Raw genomic sequence first — 24,303 nt, 5'->3', positions numbered from 1 at the left:
CATAAAAAAAGAACATAAAAGACTAGAAATTTGCCAGGAAATGAAAATAGTATCGTAATAAGCAGTAATTTGTTATAACCGATATTGATATAACGAGACTTTACTGTATATACAAATATACTATATAACTCTATCCTGTCAGCAAAGATGGTCATATCGGTATATCATATATATATCGTATTATATGGTATATATACCGTATCTGTCCAAAAGTGGGAAGGTTTTTGTTCCTTATTTGTTTTTTGGATTTTATGTCTACTACATTCATTCATATCATGGTCATCTCCAGGGGGCTAAGTCCCCCCCTCCTCAGAACCTAGTGACGCCCCTGAAATTTTACTTCATTTAGCAATTAATTTAAGCAAAAACTACACATCATTTGCTTAAATATGAATTTTCCCCTAACAGCAAGCCACATCCAACTATGAAAGTGCATGATTTATTAATTTATATACTTATCTCTGTGATAGAGTGAAGCCGTTAAATTCGAACGATGACGTCACGAGGGGAAAATGTACTTGTATGTTATTGTTTTTCATATAACTTAAACGGTTACCGGCTATTGTATTGCATAAAATAATAATAATAATCATAATAATAATAACATGTACGTATGTGATAAGTGTGTGTAAGTGGCTTCTATGGTTGAAGGGCACCCTGTAAGTCAAGCTCTACCTATTCATACCGGAAGTAATGTAGTCTTTTCGAAATAAAGGAATATTTTCAGCCCCTAATTGGACCTAAATTTAGTTATTAAATAGTAACGTAAAATATATTATATTATTTTGTTTCAGTAAGCGGTGATCCATAATTATCAAATGGCTCTGCATGGGAGGCTTTCTGTTTTAGGCTTCCGTCAAAACCGGAAGTAGTTTGACATTGTCGCTAGCTTGACCTTTTCGTTGAGCAAGAAGCTGTCCGGATGCTGAGCGGGCGGGGCGGTTCTCTCTCGCCGTGTGTTGTTGTGATGTAGTAGGACGACGGAACCGAGCAGAACCGAGCATCAAACGTCACTACGGTTGGTTTTTTTAAAGAGCGAAATCTCTGACAATGCGCGTGTGCATTTTAAAACCGCGGTTTTAATTCGGACGACGTCGGACTTTATCCGTACCACGGGCATCGAACACGTCGTGTTCCAGGTGACAATATTCATCCATTTCGAAGTCGAAGGTTGTGCAGAACATCCAGCATGGCGTGGCCGTGCATCAGCAGGGCGTGCTGCATGGCCCGCTTCTGGAACCAGCTGGACAAGGCGGACATTGCGGTTCCGTTGGTGCTGAGCAAGTACACGGACGCCTCGGAGATGCATCCGGTTCCGCTGCAGCCTCCGTCGCAGGCCCGCGTCGCCATAGAAACGCAGCCGTCGCGCGCGCAGCGCCGCTCGGCTGCAGGTGCGCGCGCGCCCAGGAGGTGCGTGTCCGAGGAGCGCGTGTGCAGCTCGGTCATGCGCGAGGACTTTAAGCACTGGAAGGTTCGACCGGAACCCAGCTGCAAACCCAAGAACGAGTACCACGGCCCGCAGATCCCCTTCAACAGCGAGACCCAGTACCAGAAAGACTACAAGCCCTGGCCCCTTCCCAAAAGGTACGACCACCCGTGGATACCCAAACCTGCTGACCACCAGACCCCGGGCAGGTCCACACATGCCAGACATGTGGACAGTGGCGTGGAGAAGAGCGCCATTGCTGACAAAGTCCAGGAGAAAGACCTCCTCCAAGGCCAGGAGAGGAAAAAGAGGTCTACTAGAAAAGCTGAAGGAGAGAAGAAAGTGGTGCTGAAGGTGGAAGGACAAGGCAGGGCGGCTGTCGATGCTGTAAACAGACAAATTAAGGAGGACATCACATCGGGCAGCTCTTACAAGTGAGTAGAACCGTTGTTGTCATCCCGTTACATAAGTATTGGGACACATCCCTACGGAATGGTACATTCCAATTGTTATTGTGTCTTAAGATCCAGGATGCTAGCGTCTAGAGGGGTCAAAATCACTACGTTAGCAACACCGTTCCCGCCTACAAAGTCTTATTATGAGGTCTGTTATGAAGAAGTCGGAGTTGTAATGACATTCACAGACAGATCTGTTATGTTTATGTTCATATTTATGTTTATGTTTATGAACGAGGGCGATCAGGTAGCACTGAGTTTATTCGTGTAAATAGTAATAATGAATGAAATACCGATTGTATTTACTCGGGGTGTCACAGGATTAAAATGTGACAAGATTTCTCATTCCGAAAAAAAATCCTGTACAATAACCGTGCAATAACTGTGCAATAAACTGTGCGGCTTCTTGATTTGTATTAGCTTGATTGTATTTATGAGGAGTGTCACAGGATTAAAATGTGACAAGATTTCTCATTCCGAAAAACAAAACAAAACTGTACAATAATCGTGCAATAACTGTGCAATAAACTGCGCGGCTTCTTAATTTGTATTAGCTTGATTGTATTTACTAGGGGTGTCACAGGATTAAAATGTGACAAGATTTCTCATTCCGAAAAAAAAAAAAATCCTGTACAATAACCGTGCAATAACTGTGCAATAAACTGTGCGGCTTCTTGATTTGCATTAGCTTAATTGTATTTACTCGGGGTGTCACAGGATTAAAATGTGACAAGATTTCTCATTCCGAAAAAATAAAAAAAAAGTCTGTCGAATAACTGTGCAATAAACTGTGCGGCTTCTTAATTTGTATTAGCTGGATTGTATTTACTCGGGGTGTCACAGGATTAAAATGTGACAAGATTTCTCAATCCGAAAAAAATAAATAAAAAATCTGTACAATAACCGTGCAATAACTGTGCAATAAACTGTGCGGCTTCTTGATTTGTATTAGCTTGATTGTATTTACTCTGGGTGTCACAGGATTAAAATGTGACAAGATTTCTCATTCCGAAAAAAAAAAAAAAAACTGTACAATAACCGTGCAATAACTGTGCAATAAACTGTGCAGCTTCTTGATTTGTATTAGCTTGATTTTCAACTTTCTCTCTTGTGTGACTCTGTACTTTTGCTGGGTGGAGGCAGGGTCGAAATCATATTAGTAGATACAATTTTGGTCAGGAGAGCCGTCGCACTTTTCAGGTGTTCTACCTAAATGGCACGTATTGCTACGGGGAATTCCGGGTCAATGCGGAGGCAAAATTCATGCAACTGGCATAAGGCAGTCCAGGAAGTCGCCAAAAGGGAAAAGCAAAAAAATTGTGACTCAGCCAGTTGGCCCAAATCCTCTTGGTTTCCCTGGAGGGATCCACAGTGGTGGCTACACACCCACAGCACAAAACACCTAATGAGATACTGTATAATATACAGTATGTTTGTTATTGTGGCTGCAAAGAGAGGTGTTTTAGTAGTCCTCTTCTTTGCCTGTTGTTTTTTTTTTTTTAAGTACCGTATTTTCTGGACTATAAGAAATAAAAATGAATGAAAAAAAGTGCAACTTATAGTCCGGAAAATACGGTATTTGGATGGTAACGATTTTTTTTTTACAGTTGATTACTGTATTTTCTGGACTATAAGTCACTCCGGAGTATAAGTCGCACAATGCCAAAAATGCATTCTTAGGTAGGAAAAAAAAACATACATAAGTCGCACTGGAGTATAAGTCACACAAGGCCAGAAATGCATAATTAGGTAGAAAAAAACATACATAAGTCTCACTGGAGTATAAGTCGCATTTTTTGCGGGTAATTTATTTTCCAAACTACTTGACCAAAACAGACATTACGTCCTCTTGGAAGGCAAGTCCTAACAATGAAATAATAGAGAACAGGCTGAATAGATGTACGCTATGCTAACACATGCTAACACGTAAACATAAACAGAAAAGTTGTCCAGTGTTTATGTAACATAAGCAGTTTTTTCATTTATAAGTCGCTCTGGTGTATAAGTTGCAGGAACAGCCAACCTAGGAAAAAAAGTGCGACTTATAGTCCGGAAAATACGGTATTTCCCCGGCGGACCGCTCCATCGTGGTGGAATCTCATCAAAAACACTAAACCACCGTGCATGTCGAAACGAGTTAGCAGGGTAACTTAATTTAGTTTAATTTGAACAAGGTGGTTTCACTGTTTACTTTGCTGCTTTACTGTGCGGAAGAAATTAGCAATAAAGTTTAAAAAAAAAAAAGTAAAGTTGTACCAAACATAACATGTTACAGCTGGTTGGGTGCCGCCCAGGGCACTGCCCCTCCACATGGCACAGCACTTTTTTCCGTCTGTCTCGTTGTGCCAGTGGAGCCTCAAAACAGGTCGACTGTGGATTAATAGTGTGGTTGGTGGGCAGGAATCACACACGTAATGAAACAGCATAAATGCTATTTCTGTTTGAAATGCATTCACACATGATGGCCGCTGCATCACTATCACTATCGTCAGCTGCAAGGTGCCATATGGTCAAACAACCATACCTATATTTATCAGAATCTCCATAAAAGGAATTTAACCTTTTGCCTGAGGAGTCTGTGAATGAATTTCAATTTAATGACAGCAATTTTTTTTCACGGCAAAAATACCTCTGCTCCATCTATCTCTGACATTGCCAACCCCAGCTATTCTTAGCTAACATATGGCCTCTATGGTCATCTGCTGTCATTTTGGCCCCTACTGCTACCCTTCCTTGCCAAATTAATATAAAGCTGCGTCTTCAGCTTCTCCACTACTGTCTAGTATCTATAACTTACAGTATATTATATATATATATCATAGATAGAGGTGGTAGAACATCAACATTTGACTTTTGAGTGATACTTTTTAATGCTTATTGCTAGCAATGCTAACAAGATAATGTTAGCATGCTAACCCCGAGAATGATACTACTAAGTGTTCATTATCTGAAATGTCTACCCATGAAAATGGCTAAAAATGCTACTATGCTAATATCAGCATTATAGCAATGTGAACATGGTAACACATAACATGATAGTGGTGTTTATATATGTACATAGTATGTGTCAACCCATGTAAATAACAAAATATGATAGTATGCTAATATATTATTAGAGCAATGTGAACATGCTAACACATAACATGGTAGTGGTGTTTATATACGTATGTGTCTACCCATGGAAATAACAAAAATTATAGCATGCTAATATTAGTATTATAGCAATGTGAACATGCTAACACATAACATGATAGCGGTGTTTGTATACGTAGTATGTGTCTACCCATAGAAATAACAGAAATGATAGTATGCTAATATTAGCATGCTGGCAATGTTAACATGCTAACACATAACATGATAGTGGTGTTTATATATATGTGTCTACCCATAGAAATAACAAAAATGATAGTATGCTAATATTAGTATTATAGCAATGTGAGCATGCTAACACATAACATGATATTGGTGTTTATGTACGTATATGTCTACCCAAGGAAATAACAAAAAATTATAGTATGCTAATGTTAGCATGCTGGCAATGTTAACATGCTAACACATAACATGATAGTGGTGTTTATATATATATGTGTCTACCCATAGAAATAACAAAAATTATAGTATGCTAATGTTAGCATGCTGGCAATGATAACATGCTAACACATAACATGATATTGGTGTTTATGTACGTATATGTCTACCCAAGGAAATAACAAAAAATTATAGTATGCTAATGTTAGCATGCTGGCAATGTTAACATGCTAACACATAACATGATAGTGGTGTTTATATATATATGTGTCTACCCATAGAAATAACAAAAATTATAGTATGCTAATGTTAGCATGATGGCAATGATAACATGCTAACAGATAACATGATATTGGTGTTTATGTACGTATATGTCTACCCAAGGAAATAACAAAAAATTATAGTATGCTAATGTTAGCATGCTGGCAATGTTAACATGCTAACACATAACATGATAGTGGTGTTTATATACATATGTGTCTACCCATAGAAATAACAAAAATTATAGTATGCTAATGTTAGCATGATGGCAATGTTAACATGCTAACACATAACATGATAGTGGTGTTTATGTATGTATGTGTCTACACATGGAAATAACAAAAATTATAGTATGCTAATATTAGCATTATAGCAATGTGAACATGCTAACACATAACATGATAGAGGTGTTCATATACGTATATGTCTACCCATGTAAATAACAAAAAATGATAGTATGCTAATATTAGGATTATAGCAATGTGAACATGCTAACACATAACATGATAGTGGTGTTTATATATGTATGTGTCTACCCATAGAAATAACAAAAATGATAGTATGCTAATGTTAGCATGCTGGCAATGTTAACATGCTAACACATAACATGATAGCAGTGTTTATGTACGTATATGTCTACCCTTGGAAATAACAAAAAATGATAGTATGCTAAAATTAGTATTATAGCAATATGAACATGCTAACACATAACATAATAGTGATGTTTATATACGTATGTGTCTAACCATGGAAATAACAAAAAAATATTAATGTTAGCATGCTGTCAATGTTAGCATGCTATTGTTAGGACCATTGCTAAATGTCCCAAACATGTCCATTATATGCACACATTCCGTAAACTATCCTATCTTGCATTGTTAAAGAATCCCTTAAAAAATCCCTGGATCCAAACGGTGAGCCATATCACCCCCCCCCCCCAATTTAATCAGTTCTTCCATTTCTGATAATTCCCGAAAATTTCATCCAAATCCATTCAGAATCTTTCAAGTTAATCTGAACACAGAATATTCAAGAGTCAAATGCTAAGTATGACAAATTCGAAAACTGCCTCTCACCGCCCCCGCGAGGGTTCACCACGCCCTCCCCAGGGGGACCTGCCCCACTATTTGAGAAACACTAAAACCAGCCAAGTCAATCTACAATCCATACTGTTCTTTTAAACGAATATATGATGGTATTTTGGTCCTATTTAGAGCCTGCAGATCACAAAGGTATGTAACCGCTATGGATTTTGACAAGGCTTTCAAATGCCATAATATGCATGATAGTTAAGTCACAAGAGTGAGAACAGAAGCACAGCAGCCTTTGTTCGTGTTCTTTTTTTAACACAGACAAAGCCTAGTCTGTCATTGCATGATTTGCAGTTTCCAAAAGGGCAAATTGGGAAAGAAGAGCAAAAGTGAAGCAAGTGCTACAATAAAAGCTCTGATAAAACATTCCACTGTTCTCAAATATCTTAATTTTTATTTTTCTGCACAAAATAAGATGAAAAATAAACAAATCAAGAAAATCAGTAATAAATAAATATAATAATAATAATAATAAAACGGCAAATAATAAAAACTTAAGAAACCACATATAGTTGGTGGGTAGACAAATGATTTTTTTCAGATTAAAATGAACAAAGCATTATTAGAGCCCTGTAGACATGACAAAACACGACTATAGTCACATTTATACTTTTTTTATTTACAACATATTGCGCAACTGCAGGGTCTTGAGACACATGCTAACTCGCAAACTAGAGAGCTAGTGACCTAAACGGTAGCCTCCAAGTTATTTCCTTTAAACTTAAAAAAAAGCCAAAAACTTACCACTTCCACACGGATAGGGAGGATAACTATTAACAGTTATTTAACCTTTAACATGAACATGAATCAAACGTAATAATTTTTTTCTGGGTACATGATACCATACAACACTAACATTAAACTTTCATATCAAGGCGGGGGGCCTCAAACTAGTGTCCTGCGGGCCACATTTGGCCCGTGGGCCGCGTGTTTGAGACCCCTGTCTTTGGGTTTCAACTGATTTGTCCAGCTTTGATTTACGTATTTATTTTTCTTGCTCTGTTGTCAGCCACCTGTGTGAAAATGTTCACATATTGTTGCCAAAACATAATCCTAAAATCTCAACTGATACAACCAAAGCTGTTTTATGTAACCGATCTAATCTGATTTCAGCATTTGTGATTACATTTAATTCTGGAACTCTACATTTTGAATGAGTTGTGTAAGAGAGCGTCGTAACCTTTTTTGTTGAGCCGTGTTCATATCGAAACCACAAGAGTTACAAATTCCAAAACTGTTTGTAAGCCAAAAACAGAACAGCATCAGAGAGGCTTTGAGAATGACATGAGGCCCCGACCGACCCCAACGGAAGGGGGGGTATTGACTTTAAGCCAGGCTCTATGGCCGCTGACACACCAGGAAAAAGAATACTCAGAGAGAAGACGCCCGGTGCTTTATCGCCGTCCAGCAGTCGTTGAGGATTAGCATGACTGAGATAACTGCAAATACTGCATGGCAGTATTACAATATGCAGTGTCCAGATGCTAAATTGTACTGCATTAGTGATGTAACTATATATATATATATATATATATATATGATATTGATTGATTATCATAGACATGACTGGCAAGTTAATAAAATGCACAAAATAATACAGCAATCCCTCGTTTATCACGATTAATTGGTTCCAGACATGACCGTGATGAGTGAATTTTCCACATAATAGGATTCCTTATTCAATTTATTTATTACTGATTGTGAAGTTTGATATGGATGCTGTATGGTATCATGTACCCAGAAAAAAATATTACGTTTGATTAATGTTCATGTTAAAGGTTAAATAACTGTTAATAGTTATCCTCCCTATCCGTGTGGAAGTGGTAAGTTTTTGGCTATTTCAGTTTAAAGGAAATAACTTGAAGGCTACCGTTTAAGTGGCTAGCTCTCTAGTTTGCGAGTTAGCATGTGTCTCAAAGAGCCTGCAGTTGCGCAATATGTTGTAAATAAAAAGAGTATAAATGTGACTATAGTCGTGTTTTGTCATGTCTACAGGGCTCTAATAATGCTTTGTTCATTTTAATCTGAAAAAAATAATTTGTCTACCCACCAACTATATGTGGTTTCTTAAGTTTTTATTATTTGCTGTTTTATTATTATTATTATTATATTTATTTATTTATTACTGATTGATTGATTTTCTTTATTCTTGATTTGTTTATTTATTTTTCATTTTATTTTGTGCATAAAAATAAAAATTAAGATATTAGAGAACAGTGGAATGTTTTATCAGAGCTTTTATTGTAGAAAATCGGAACCTAAAGCACTGAAAAAGTTTGTATATTTTTCTGTTTTTAATAAATGCGTTTTTTTTTTTTTTTTGGAAAACCTGATGCAGCCCAGCCTTGCCCAGACCCCTAGCTCCAGTGGCCCCCAGGTAAATTGAGTTTGAGACCCCTGCTGTAAGGGAATGGGATCCACGCTACTTTGTACACTATATTATACTGTAGGTCACTGGAACAGTACTGCCTATATGTGTACTGTACTCGGTCATGGAACAAAATATGTATTCAGTATAAATCATCGTCAACCTACCGCCCAACAGAAAGCTTTAAGATTTAGTCAAAGATGGACAAAACCATTGGTTAGGGTGCAGAAAAAGGACAAAAAAGACCGTCATCTATGATGTTCATATCTTCACTAGGATCCAAAACGGAACACTTGTAACCCTAATACTGAGTACTGAATCCTACTCCAACTTGGTACTACCGACTGAGCCGCAGGCACGGAAGCAACAAGATGAAACATATTTCTGTTGTTATTACTGTTATTATTTTTCCAAGGAGGTTTGTGATTTGGCATGAGTCACTGCAGCAGACGCTATGCTTGTCATTTCTTGCTTTGTGACTAAAGCTGCTGACCCGACTGACCCGCTGTGGAAAGTAAAGCTTCTCCACTGACAGGAGTGGAAATGCGCCAGGACACACAGCAAGAAACCGCGTTCGAATGCGGTGCAATATGGACCACTGTTCTTCTAGGAGGAGAAAACAAATCCCTAAAATATCTCAACTGAGCGAAACGTTATTCTAGATTCATTAATACGCATCTACGTAGACTGAGGTATTAATGTAGTGTTGCAGTGTCGGGAAGTAACGATTATCGATATTAATGACGGTTAAAACCAGGGGTCTCAAACTCAATTTACTTGGGGGCCACTGGAGCTCGGGTCTGGGTGAGACTGGGCCGCATCAGGTTTTCAAAAAAAAAAAACAACACACATTTATTAAAAACAAAAAAATGTAAAAATAAAATAAAAATAAATATAATAATAATAATAAAATAAAATTTGCTTTGGTTCCAATTTTCTACAAGAAAAGCTCTGAAAAAACATTCCAAGGTTCTCAAATATCTTACTTTTTATTTTTCTACACAAAATAAGATGAAAAATAAATAAACAAACCAAGAATAAAGAAAATCAATCAATCAGTAATAAATAAATAAATATAATAATAATAATAATACAACAGCAAATAATAAAAACTTAAGAAACCACATATAGTTGGTGGGTAGACAAATGATTTTTTTCAGATTAAAATGAACAAAGCATTATTAGAGCCCTGTAGACATGACAAAACACGACTATAGTCACATTTATACTCTTTTTATTTACAACATATTGCGCAACTGCAGGGTCTTACGACACATGCTAACTCGCAAACTAGAGAGCTAGCGACCTAAACGGTAGCCTTCAAGTTATTTCCTTTAAACTGAAATAGCCAAAAACTTACCACTTCCACACGGATAGGGAGGATAACTATTAACAGTTATTTAACCTTTAACATGAACATGAATCAAACGTAATAATTTTTTCTGGGTACATGATACCATACAGCATCCATATCAAACTTGCACGGGCCGCACTAACATTAAACTTTCATATCAAGGCGGGGGCCTCAAACTAGTGTCCTGCTGGCCACATTTGGCCCGCGGGCCACGTGTTTGAGACCCCTGCCTTACAGTGTTTCTCTTTCCTGTGCCTCCACTCACTCACTCACTCACTCATTCACACAGGCATTCACATCCCTTGTGGTGTCATGTAAGTGCTTTACACCCTTGTCCTTGGATGGCATTGTGTAACGTGTATTTGCACAGTGGCTTCTTGGTCCATCCCGGCCCCTGAAAGCGAGCTAAGTCCTGTTACATAATCGCTGTGTGTGTGTGATTTCTATCATTCTTTCTCAGTTCTCTTTTCAGCGGGCATGTCCCCAGTCATCAGTATTTGTACCATGAAAAATGTACCATATTTTCTGGACTATAAGTCGCTATGCCAAAAATGCATACTTAGGTAGAAAAAAATATACATAAGTCGCACTGGAGTATGGAGTAAAGTCACATTTTTTCCGGGTAATTACTTGACCAAAACAGACATTTCGTCCTCTTGGAAGGCAAGTTGTAACATTAATAAAATAATAGAGAACAGGCTGAATAGGTGTAAGATATGCTAACACATGCTAACACATAAACATGAACAGAAAAGGTGTCCAGTGTTTATGTAACATAAACATTTTTTTCATTTATAAGTCGCTCTGGAGTATAAGTCGCAGGAACAGCCAACCTATGAAAACCTATAAGCCCGGAAAATACAGTACTTTGCATTATATTATTATAATTATATATTATTTGCAACTTATTCAGTAAATATCGAAGGGAAACAGCCCATAATAATCCGCAATCCCTATCCACCTGAGTCGAGATTAGTAGTACTTTCCTAAACGGGACCGGTTGGCAACAGAACCAAGACTTATTTCCCTCAATTAGATACAAATGTCATTTGTAAGCTGAGCTGACCGATAATAACGACATCGTTTTTTTTCCGACAGAACCGAATTTAAGGCTTACAGAGATGTAAAACCTGCACAGATGATCCGGGCCAAGTCTCAGTACCTACCCCCGGATGAGAAGACCAGGCTGGAGACCAGCTATAGTGCTACATTCAAGGGTCAAGCCCCGCTTCAGCCCACTGACAACAAAGCCATGGAGAGGAGGAAGATACGCAGTTTGTACAGCGAGCCGTACATCGATCCCACCAAACAGGTGAGGAATAGTTTGATCCCTTGAATGCTGAGAGAAGAAAATCAAGAGAAAGAAGAATTGCTGAGATGCTACGATGCTAAGTCAGCGCTACGTGATGATGGGGATTTGATTGACTACAAGGCAAAACTAACTACAATTTTAATTGATGTATTGCTAGTTCTACCCAAGGCCAACAGTCATAAGAATTTCTTGAATTCAAAAGTCTTCCCTGCAACTTTCTTCATCCAATGGTGGCTTATTTTGCAACCGTACTCAATTAAAAAAAAACACAAACTTGTCGTGTAACTGTATTAGTTAGCGAAGAACTACAGGGTCAATCGACAATGGGATCGTAGAGGGGCAACAAAGTAGAGGGACCATGACGTCTGGGTCATAAAGACACGTTACAAACAGGGGATGTATCTGAATCACCAATACGCGGGGGTCTTTTGGGAATACCGGGAGTACCGGGCAAATGGATTAGCTAGCATTGTCATAAAATTCTCAAACTATTTTGACAAATAAATGTGCCTTACAGGTCACCGTGGAATTGGGTAAACTCGGTACATACTGCGAGATTTGGTGTTAGATTATGTATCTGAATCACCAATACGTGTTTTTTGGGGGGGAATGGTACAGTACCAGGCAAATGGATTAGCTAGCATTGTCATAAAATTCTCAAACTATTTTGACAAATAAATGTGCCTTACAGGACACCGTGGAATTGGGTAAACTAGGTACTGCGAGATTTGGTGTTAGATTATGTATCTGAATCCCCAATACGTGGGGTTCTTTGGGGAATGGTACAGTACCGGGCAAATGGATTAGCTAGCATTGGCATAAAATTCTCAATCCATTTTGACAAATAAATGTGCCTTACAGGACACCGTGGAATTGGGTAAACTAGGTACTGCGAGATTTGGTGTTAGATTATGTATCTGAATCACCAATACTTTCAGGTAGGGATGCTCCGATCAAGGTGCCGATACCGATTATCCGATACAGACCACATGGATTAGGACAATTAAGACAAGGTCCTTAATTGCCAGGGGGCTTACAAAATAAGTCATTACTAATAACAATTGGTAAGTCATTTAAAAAAAGGGGGGGTCAGGTTGGGAGGGGTGCCAGAGAATTGACAACATTGGCTGGGGTCCTTGGTAGCTTCCACTGCCGATGAAGGCTGATCATTTCGCCCGATGGATTCAATTACTTTTGGGGTTCTTGGGCGAGTACCGTTCTGCGTTTTGGCTACGTTAGCAACATACTCCGAAAAGTGTTCGTCAAACGCCGTATTTAATTAAAGTTTAAGTCCACAGCAGACATGTTTGTTTTGTTTTGGAAAGGAACGTGGGTGGTAGCCGTTAGCCAAGACTTTAGGGTAGGGTAAGGTTAGCTAGTTAAGGTAAGAGACTACACCCCTATGCGGGGCATCGCGACAGGCAGCAATAGTACGAGCATTTATCGAAATGTATCGTTTTCGCGGAAATCAGCTGATACTGATTGATCGGAGCATCCCTATTTCCCGGGTAAATTGTTTACCCCAAAACAGAGTCGTAGACATTCAACGGAGGCATTTTATGTCTGATGTCCAACACCCTCAGGTGGACAGGTACACCGTCCCTCGCTCTAAAGCCAAAAAGGCCGCCGGGGCCGCGGCAGTCGGCCAGGCCAAGCCAGCGAAGAAAGCCAAAGATAAGCCGAGCTCCAAGAAGACGACCTCGGAGAACCAACCCGTGAGCCGACCAGCGATGGTGGACAAGGAGAAAAGTAAAGAGATGAACAACAAACTGGCTGAGGCAAAAGAGTAAAAATCCATTAGCTCTACTTCTATATTTTCTATATCTTATGTTGGTGGGGGGCAAGTCAACACAGAGGCTGCAAAATTGATTTTCCATCTTTTCTCTTCTGTTTCTTCACTCATCATCTTTGCAAGTCAGCTCGTCTCTGCTTTTGCTCCCATTGGCCACTTTCTCTCCTCTTCTGTCCGTATAATAATAAAAAAGAAAAACAAGCTCTGACATGACATGTCATTGTTCCATTGTCAAATCGCTTATAATCAAGAGTGGGCTTGATTGATTTCTTTCTACTTCCTGTCATTTGACGCCAATCCGACTCTGCTCGTTGCTGTCTTCTGGTTGCCGAGGCGACAGGCTGCCTGGCTAGCCAATGCAACCGCGAGCACGTCTGACTTCTGAGCAGATCGGTGTATCGGATTTATCAAAGATTTTTTTTTTTTTGGAGAATAATTGGCATGATCTACTGAATCTATCATTCCGAACAAAAAGTCATAATGAAATATTTAAAAAAAGATGACAAATCTTTGATAAATCAAGTCTGGTTGTCATGCATCTCCGAGCCTTGGCTTGGCTTGGCTTGGTACCTACTTATCTTCATGCTTTGTGTTCCTTTTCGACACTGTACCGATTCTTTGTACTTGTACTGACTGTTGTTTGCATTCCCTTTGTGCAAGTTCCCTCATTCATACTGTGATTGTTGCTATTTATTTCAGTACTATCCTGTAACCCAGTTTGGTGCCAGGAGACAATCTGGGTCACTCTTAACTGATTATGCATCAGCCATTACTCATGCATATGTTATAGAGTTCTTACAGTCTCTGTGGATGTAACTCAGTGAGTCGGTGACATTATTAGCAAGGCTAGCAACTGCTGTTTTGACTTTTTGGGTATGCCCTCGGGTAGTGGTGAGCATCACCAGTGGGATTAGAACGCTGTAGGGTAGCTGACATACGATGCTGCTGTGGTTTACCTTACTGACGTATTACCTTAGCGCCTCACACATTTCATTATGTTACAGCCTTATTCCAAAATTGATTAAATTATTTTTTTCCGAATAATTCTACACAATGTTTATGATTTTTGGTAATTTATTTAAAAAAAACTTAATAAAAAAAAACTAGGACTATAAATTGCATTTAGTCGTATTTATGGTAATGGTGTAGTGTCATGGCACCGCTTCTAACATTTAATTCACAAGAGCAGAAGCTGAAATAAGCCATTTTTTAAAGTATATATAAACAATAAAAAATGACCTACTTAATAAATGTCAGAATGTTCTCGATTATTTTATAAAATAATGCCTGAAAGCATCTCGATGTATAGAAACGTATTTTAACATCAAAACAAAAAAGCAGTTAAAATCTCCAAAGTAGACGTAATTAGTATCCTAATTAAACAACAATGCTTCCTAAAATACCACATTCCTATATCCGCATATTTAATATATACTGTAATTATAGTTGCACATTACTTACAGACACAGTTTCGAAGACCACAAGAAAACAACCACCCAAAAACCCAACCACAATCCCAATTAATAGTATTGATAGAGTTAGCTGTGAAGCTGAATATTTAGCTCAGATGCCTTCAGGTTCCACTAATCGTCCTTGAGATGTTTCTACAGCTTAACTGGTAAATCCGTACACATCCGTACACACATTTACAGTACATTTTTAAGGTTCTTTTTCTAATGGTAATACTTTTCAGGCCATTATTTGACCACATTGTCTTGTTCCGATTAGATTTATATGCAAGTATGTTGAGTAGTATGTTCTCCGGCAAGTTAAACTTGGTGGTTGTTGTGTATTAGTATTTGTATGAGGTATTTTATTTCATGAAGCAAACCACATCCCGAATGGAAAGCTTGGATTTTCAGTGTCATTTGTTTGGATAAAGAAGGGAACGTGATGTTGTTGTGTAAGGTTGTATTTGTTTCAACTAATTGTGACCACGCTTGTTTGTATTGCATTGAGGCTATGCTAGCTTATGTCCGATAAATCCTTCACGCCACACATGAAACACACTGAAACTGACAGCTGATACGCAGTAGAACCTCGAACGTCACTTTCTATGCTGATTATTGTCACTAGGGTTGTGGCGGTATGCTAGCGCAATTGACTAGGGACTGGTCGGCAGTCAATTAATCAACAACCGTTGGACAATGGACAATTTAGAGTCGAAAAGTTATACATGTTTTTGGAATGTGGGAGGAAACCAGAGTACCCGGAGAAAACCCACACAGAACATCCAAACTCCACACAGAGATGCCCACAATAGATTCTAACCCAGATTTTCCAAATCGCCGACATGCTAACCATAGGCCACCGTGCCGTCAATGACGTACACTACCGCTCAAAAGTTTGGGATCACTTGGGCATTTTTTTAGGCCAGTCAACAGCCAATTGTGCGTCGTTTTTATGTCCTTGTTAGACCCAGTTTGTGCTGCTCTCTGAAGGGAATAGTGGTGGTAAGAGATTTTAGTTTTAGTTTTGATTTTTAGATGGGTTTTCTATTATCTATTATCTATTAGCCTTATAAAATGATTAGCTTGGATTAGCAGCCATACCAGGAGATTGATGCAGAGGACTGACAGTTGTTGATAGTAGGCCTCTATGCAAAAATGTACATCCTTCATCTGATTAATATTAATCAAGATTAATATTATCACAAACAATATTTTTCCATTTCACAAATATTTTTTTATTTCACAAACAATTAATATTAATAATATTATAATATAATATACGTACAAAATACAATACATAATATATAATATAATATTAATATTAATATAAAAACAATTAATATTATAAAATATTAATATTATAAAATATTAATATTAATATTATAATAATATATAATATAATATATACAATATTAATATTAATATAAAAACATTTAATATTATAAAATATTAATATTAATTGTTTGTGAAATGGATAAAAATATTTGTGAAATTGAAAAAATATTGTTTGTGATATTATTAATATTGATGTTAATATTAATGTTAATATTAATAATAAAATTAATATAAATTGTTTGTGAAATGGATAAAAATATTTGTGAAATGGAAAAAAAATATTGTTTGTGAAATGCATGAAAACAAAGAAATTTGCAAGTGATCCCAAACTTTTGAGCGGTAGTGTACAAAGCGGACGTATTATCTTTGGAGGCCAGTGATTGACAGTTTTGCCTCTTTTCTGATATGTTGCAAAGCAAACCACTAATTGATTGATTCAGTGCAGGGCATAAGTGTTTACTCGGAATAACAAGCTTGCGATAAACGACTTAGAAAGTCATTGTAGCCTTAATATGCAGCATACAGGACAATAATAACATCAGCACAGTGAAAATAGAATCATAAATTAAAAAAAAAATTAAAGCATGTCCAAGTCCATATGCGTTTAGTGTAGCCTGTACGAGTAAAGTATGTTAAAATGACATCACGGGGCGTTTGACGTTAGAGGTTCCACTGATGTTCTTTACCTCAAATTATTAGAAAAATGCTGTTTTAGATTGAATCCCGTTGTGCGTTCCGCTACACACACACACACACACACACACACACACACCATCATTCCCTGTATTCTGTGTGCGACCATCACCAGCTACATGTATGTTCATGTCCCATCAGGACCGAATTCCAGACACATTAGCATTAGCATTTTGCAGCCTTTGAGTAAGGGTGGCGTTGTCACGTAACACGGGTGGGTGGGGTGGGAGTGGGTGGGGTCACTTCATGTAAACAGTGCTTGGCATGCCACACACACGGTGCTATCTTTGTGATTATTTAGAACAAAATAAGAATAGAAAGAAAAAAAAAACTCTAAAATTGACTGTGACGTACTTGTTTATGCTTGCTCATATTTTAAAGAAACATTACAAATAAACGGCCCCCCAAAAAAAAACACACACAAAAAAAATGTCTCCTGAATTATTGTATTACAAGTATAAGATTAGTGGTTGCAGGTATCTGTCAGTATTATTTCTTCTGTCCCATTTTTCGTCTCTGTGAGATCCATAAAAAAAATATCCACATGGAAGAGAACTTTGTTTCTATGCTAAGATTGCACCGCATTCTGGCATGAACGCTGGCATTCTTTGTCAGCTGCATGTTGCCCTCATGCCTACGCTGAACAATATATTACCTTTGCATCATATCGACCACGACATGGGGTGTCCAAATTTGGAAACCAGAAATTTAAACACAATTTATGCATGTAAAGATGCAACGGTCAATGCAATGTACAGTGCTTGAAATGATTTATTGGACCACCTATCAGGTAGATATTTATGTTGCATGTAAAAAAAACGAATATATAAAAGACCTACAATACTGCTCAAACGTTTGGGATCAATTGCAAATGTATTTGTTTTCTAAAGAAAAACACATTTTCATGCATTTCACAAACATTTTTTTCCCATTTCACAAATATTTTTGTCCATTTCACAAGCAATTAATATTAATATTAATATTAATATTGACATTGACATTGACATTGACATTAACATCAATATCAATATTAATATTAATATTAATATTAATATTAATATTAATATTAATATTAATATTAATATTAATATTAATATTAATATTAATATTAATATTTTAATACTAATATTATCACAAACAATATTTTTCCCATTTCACAAATATTTTTATCAATTTCACAAACAATTAATATTAATATTTTATAATATTAATTGTTTTTATATTAATATTATATTATATATTATTATAATATATATTATATATATATATATTATATATATAAATATTATATTATTATAATATTAATATTAATTGTTTGTGAAATGGAAAAAAATATTGTTTGTGATATTATTAATATTAATATTGATTTTAATCAGATAAAGGATGTACATCTCCTCCTGGTATGGCTGCTAATCCAAGTTCGTCATTTTATAAGGCTAATAGATGATTAGAAAACCCATCAAAAAAATCTAAACTAAAACTAAAATATCTTACCATGCTGTTAACTACTCCCTTCAGAGAGCAGCACACACTGGGTCTAACAAGGACATAAAAACGACGCACAACTGGCTGTTGACTGTAGAGGCCTACTATCAACAACTGTCAGTCCTCTGCATCAATCTCCTGGTATGGCTGCTAATCCAAGTTCATCATTTTATAAGATTAATAGAAGTAGCACAAACTGGGTCTAACAAGGACAGAAAAACGCTGCACAAATATCTGAGAGTGTGTACTTTAAGACAAAGACGCCTCACAGGTCGTCACCTGGTACCTGCACTAAATAGTACCCGTCAAACACCAGTGTCAGTATCAACAGTGACGCGGCGACTTCAGGATACTGGACTTCATAGCAGGACTCATATCAGGACTCCATACCAGTCATATCTCAGACTGGACAAAAACATTTCCAAGTGATCCCAAACTTTTGAACGGTAGTGTTCCTCTAGCCTGGCTGCAAAATCCGAGCATGTGGGCAAAAAAGGAGAAGAATTAATTTATGAAGTATTTTATGAAAATAAATGTACCCTACGACCCCATTGGATATTATTTAAAAAAGCAGGAGTGCCCCCCTTTCAAGCACTGTACATCAACACATGCATATAATATGATATTAAAGTTTTTTCTCATAAAATGGTACGGATCGCAAAATGCTCCCCAGGCCACACTTTGGACACCCCCGGTTGTAATATATTGAAAAAGCAACATCAAGTGTCTGCAAACTCATTCCAGACTACACAACCCAGTGCTGAAATACCGTGCTTTCTCACACTTTGGGAGGGGTCATGGGAAGAAGCAGGGGGGTGGGGGGCTGGGTTTATGGGTGATCACCTTTGGATGATGCTGTGCCACGAGCTGTCATATGCTAATGAGTGACATTGTGATTCATTTGAAGGGTTGTGCTAAAACAACACCACTACATACAACTCTGCCAGCCAATCCGAGATATTGGTTGGGTGCAGACCCTAAAGCAACACCTGTGGGGCTGTGCTCTACCTAATTCCAGGTAAACCCTCATAAAGAGACACTGTGAAGACGCAGCCTGCAAAAAAAAAAAAATGCCACTCATTCACATTCATATTCATGGAGTTGTGATTTGTAGGATTTTTATTTTATTTTTTTAATTTATTGCACACTGGCACACTTTTGTTTTAATGGCCAAGCACCATCACCAGTGGCGTCATTAGGCATAATTTAAAAAAATTTCTTAAGCCCCCCGAAATAATTTTATATTTTCTACTGATTTTTTTTTTTTTACAATTTTTTTTTTATTTAATAAAAATTTATAAAATAGGGCAAAAACAGGCTAATAAGCAAGCCAATAAGCAGGCTAATAGGTAGTAGGCTAGTATTACTAGTAGTAGTAGGTAGTAGGCTAGTATTAGCCTTATTAGCTAGTATTAGCCAATAAGCAGGCTAATAGGTAGTAGGCTAGTATTACTCGTAGTAGTAGGTAGTAGGTGGTAGGCTAGTATTACTAGTAGTAGTAGGTAGTAGGTAGTAGGCTAGTATTAGCCTTATTGGCTAGTATTAGCCAATAAGCAGGCTAATAGGTAGTAGGCTAGTATTACTAGTAGTAGTAGGTAGTAGGTAGTAGGCTAGTATTACCAGTAGTAGTACGTAGTAGGCTAGTATTAGCCTGCTTATTGGCTTGCTTATTAGCCTAGGTAGTAGGCTAGTATTAGCCTTATTAGCTAGTATTAGCCAATAAGCAGGCTAATAGGTAGTAGGCTAGTATTACTAGTAGTAGTAGGTAGTAGGTAGTAGGTAGTAGGCTAGTATTACTAGTAGTAGTAGGTAGTAGGCTAGTATTAGCCTGCTTATTGGCTTGCTTATTAGCCTAGGTAGTAGGCTAGTATTAGCCTTATTAGCTAGTATTAGCCAATAAGCAGGCTAATAGGTAGTAGGCTAGTATTACTTGTAGTAGTAGGTAGTAGGTGGTAGGCTAGTATTACTAGTAGTAGTAGGTAGTAGGTAGTAGGCTAGTATTAGCCTTATTGGCTAGTATTAGCCAATAAGCAGGCTAATAGGTAGTAGGCTAGTATTACTAGTAGTAGTAGGTAGTAGGTAGTAGGTAGTAGGCTAGTATTACCAGTAGTAGTACGTAGTAGGTAGTAGGCTAGTATTACTAGTAGTAGTAGGTAGTAGGCTAGTATTAGCCTGCTTATTGGCTTGCTTATTAGCCTAGTATTACTAGTAGTAGTAGGTAGTAGGCTAGTATTAGCCTTATTAGCTAGTATTAGCCAATAAGCAGGCTAATAGGTAGTAGGCTAGTATTACTCGTAGTAGTAGGTAGTAGGTAGTAGGCTAGTATTACTAGTAGTAGTAGGTAGTAGGTAGTAGGCTAGTATTAGCCTTATTGGCTAGTATTAGCCAATAAGCAGGCTAATAGGTAGTAGGCTAGTATTACTAGTAGTAGTAGGTAGTAGGTAGTAGGCTAGTATTACCAGTAGTAGTACGTAGTAGGTAGTAGGCTAGTATTACTAGTAGTAGTAGGTAGTAGGCTAGTATTAGCCTGCTTATTGGCTTGCTTATTAGCCTGCTTTTGCCCTATTTTATAAAATTTGTCAGTGATTTTTTTTTTTACTACTAGTAGTAGTAGTAATAATAATAATAATCAGAAGAAGAATAATGATGATAGTAATAATAATAGGCTAATTAATCATATAATAATGACTATTCTATAATTAATCACTGTCCACTGGACAGAATGGTTGCAGAGCTTGAACAGCGGTTTTGCAGTATAGATTGTGTGTACTTGTGTACATTTAATGGTGGCCTAAAACAATTGAGTATCTCTACTAAATCTGTCCTAAAATGGGAAAGTTATTGTTCCTTATTTGTTTTGGGGATTTTTTAAAATTTTTTGGATTTTTTTTTTTAATTTTTTGGATTTCTTTTTTTTTTGAACGTCTACTACATTCATTCATTTATATCTGTGCATCTCCAGGGGGCTAAGCCCCCTCCCCTCCCCCGTCCTCAGAACCTAATGACGCCCCTGACCATCACTACACTTTCCCCGTCTCTTAAGTATTTCTCTTCCATATGGACACCACAGTGGTGGTGCTGGGAGGGGTGCTTGCATGTAAGCCAGCTTACATGATGGAACCCTCAGGTTTTATTCACCTTGGAATGAATCAACTGAACTGAAATGAACTGAAGTCGCATATTTTCTCATACTCATGACATCACATGACTACAGTGGATATAGAAAGTAAATTTAAGTTTATTGTAATTGTAAGTTTATTTTTATTTTTATTTTTATTTTTATTTTTATTTTTATTTTTATTTTTATTATTGCCGTTTATAAGCATTTTTACTATTTATTTTAGTGTAGATTAATTTTTACAACAACAAACTTGTATATCTTTGTATATCCACTGTTTATTTACAGTAGTTAAATCGGTTTGCAAAGCATGCCATGACTGTTTTTTGTTTGACCTGCAATCTGAGCTTCAAAAGTACTACATATACACGACCGCTCAAAAGTTTGGGATCACTTGCAAATTTCTTTGTTTTCCAAGGAAAAACAAATTTTCACACATTTCACGAACACTTTTTTTCCATTTCACAAACAATTAAAATGAATCAGATGATTTTCAAAAAATGATCTACATTTTTGCATAGAGGCCTACTATCAACAACTGTCAAGTCCTCTGCATCAATCTCCTGGTATGGCTGCTAATCCATGCTAATCATTTTATAAGGCTAATAGATGATTAGAAAACCCATAAAAAAAATCTAAACTAAAAATAAAATCTATTACCATGCTGTTAACTACTCCCGTCATAGAGCAGCACAAACTGGGTCTAACAAGGACAGAAAAACGCTGCACAAATATCTGAGAGTGTGTAGTTTAAGACAAAGACCTGGTACCTGCATTAAATAGTACCCGTCAAACACCAGTATCCGTATCAACAGTGAAGCGGCGACTTCAGGATACTGGACTTCATAGCAGGACTACCAAAAAAAAAGCCATATCTCAGACTGGACCAAAAACAATTTCCAAGTGATCCCAAACTTTTTGAGCGGTAGCGTATATAACTAGGAAATACTGCGTAGGTTGGAGTTCAACGGGGGGTAAGTACTTCACATGAGGCAGTACGCGGTGAAGACACGTCTACGTTTTTGCACTGCATCGTTTGCATTCGAACATGCCGAGACAATCGCTTGTTCACTACAGGTGGTCCTCGGTTTATGACGTAAACCCGAGACCCGCTGGAGAAGGAAAGGAAAAGGAAAAGGAAAGCAAAGTCAAGGTTTGGAACTTGTTCATGACCCGAGGACCATCTGTGTTGCCCAGTGGAGCAGATTTTCTATCCCCGGATCTTAAACTTTAAGTCAGGGGTGTCCAGACTTTGTCCTGTGGGGCATAAAAAACCGCACTTTGGACACCCTTGCCTTAACTTATTATCAATCAGCATGATTTGTAGCTTTGGTTCCTGGTTTTAGGCGCCCCTCAACTGACTCAACAGGGTTCTCCGCTCAAACCAAGACTCAGACTTTGTGTTTGAACATGTCTTCTCTTTCCCCTTCTTGACACCTTAACCGTGTGCTGCCTCCTAGAGATACTAAAGAAGAGTTTCTCCGACCTGGTCATCACCATTCCCAGGGTGCTGCTGGAGGAGAACCACAACCACTGCTGGAAAGATCCGAACCACGAAGGAGCAGCGGAGTCGTACGATTTGCCCTCGATTTGAACCAGACTGAGTAGTACCTCCTGTCGACATCACACAAAAATGCATGGAACTGTTTTTTTTTTTGGTTGCCGTTTGACACCGTGGCATTATTAAAAAGGTGCTATATCATTTTTTTCTTCATACATGCATTGCATTTTAAAGCTACTGACAGAAATAGAATAATAAATCTAACCACAAAGTGCTGATGAAACATCTAAAGCAGCCTGTATACACTTCTAGGGTAAATAAAGGCATCACTTGAAGTACTGAATGATTATTTTGTACTTAATATCTAGATTTTTCCATGAAGCCAACGTTACTTGTATTTATCTTTCTCTTTCCCTATTAAAAAAAAGTTAATATCATACTATGTACAATATGTACATTGATAACTATAGTGTACTAAATTGTAGTAACAAGAGTGAACCACTAGATGGCAACACAGGCTGATAGATGAAAATACACAATTCACTTGAAAGGATTCATCACTGTAGACTGGAAATACTGTGTGTGGGTGCAGGGGGGACTTTTTATTGAATAATTAATATTAAAAAAATAATAAAATAATAACAATAATATAATTACAAATAATTAATATTAAAAAATATTAAAATAATAACAATAATATTATTACAAATAATTAATTTACAGGAAACTAGTTATACGGGAGGCAGGCAGATTACAAGAGTTTTCCACGGAAAAGGGGAATGTTGATGGATATAAAGTCAGGATGTTGGGGCCACTTATATTTATCTTTTTATTTTTATAAATAAAATTTAAATTAAATTTTTTTTATTTTATTTATAGCTCTGTGTTATAGTTAAAAACTGAATTTTCTGTTAATTTTTTTCTTTTTAAAAAAATTCTGGATATTTCAACCTTACTTGTACATTTTTCCCCAAATATTTTGACTTGATTCGCATATTTTCCCTTGTAAAATTACCCCTAATTTAATCCCCTAATCACCTAATTTGCTCGTTTCTCATAATAATACTACTTCAACAAAAAGTTTTTATGCTTCTGAGATTACACCTTTCACAATAATATCATTGCATTATTCT

At 37.2% G+C, this 24,303-nt stretch overlaps 2 protein-coding genes across 5 annotated transcripts in view; one reads left to right on the top strand and one right to left on the bottom strand.

The window, feature by feature from the left end:
- Positions 1-24,303, bottom strand: part of mogat2 (monoacylglycerol O-acyltransferase 2) — a 49,162-nt gene that overhangs the window by 13,283 nt on the left and 11,576 nt on the right. The window lies entirely within an intron of this gene.
- map6a (microtubule-associated protein 6a) lies at positions 919-23,558 on the top strand. 4 transcript variants are annotated; one of them, XM_058087334.2, is made up of 5 exons: positions 919-1,860; positions 11,582-11,795; positions 13,379-13,581; positions 19,459-19,569; positions 23,130-23,558. In XM_058087334.2, exons 1-5 carry the CDS (start codon positions 1,190-1,192, stop codon positions 23,275-23,277), a joined length of 1,347 nt encoding a protein of 448 aa, XP_057943317.2. In that variant the 5' UTR covers positions 919-1,189; the 3' UTR covers positions 23,278-23,558. The 4 variants fall into 4 exon arrangements, with proteins under 4 accessions (XP_057943317.2, XP_057943320.2, XP_057943319.2 ...); XM_058087337.2 differs by lacking the exon at positions 19,459-19,569 and having other exon boundaries at positions 920-1,860; positions 13,379-13,544; positions 23,130-23,557; XM_058087336.2 differs by lacking the exon at positions 19,459-19,569 and having other exon boundaries at positions 920-1,860; positions 23,130-23,555.

This window comes from Doryrhamphus excisus, linkage group LG21 (genome assembly GCF_037039965.1).
Source record: "Doryrhamphus excisus strain RoL-2023G ecotype Guam linkage group LG21, RoL_Dexc_Guam_v1.1, whole genome shotgun sequence".
Classification (NCBI taxonomy): Eukaryota; Metazoa; Chordata; class Actinopteri; order Syngnathiformes; family Syngnathidae; genus Doryrhamphus; species Doryrhamphus excisus.
Note: the sequence above shows the minus strand (reverse complement) of the source record. Positions and strands in the feature narration are given on the sequence as shown.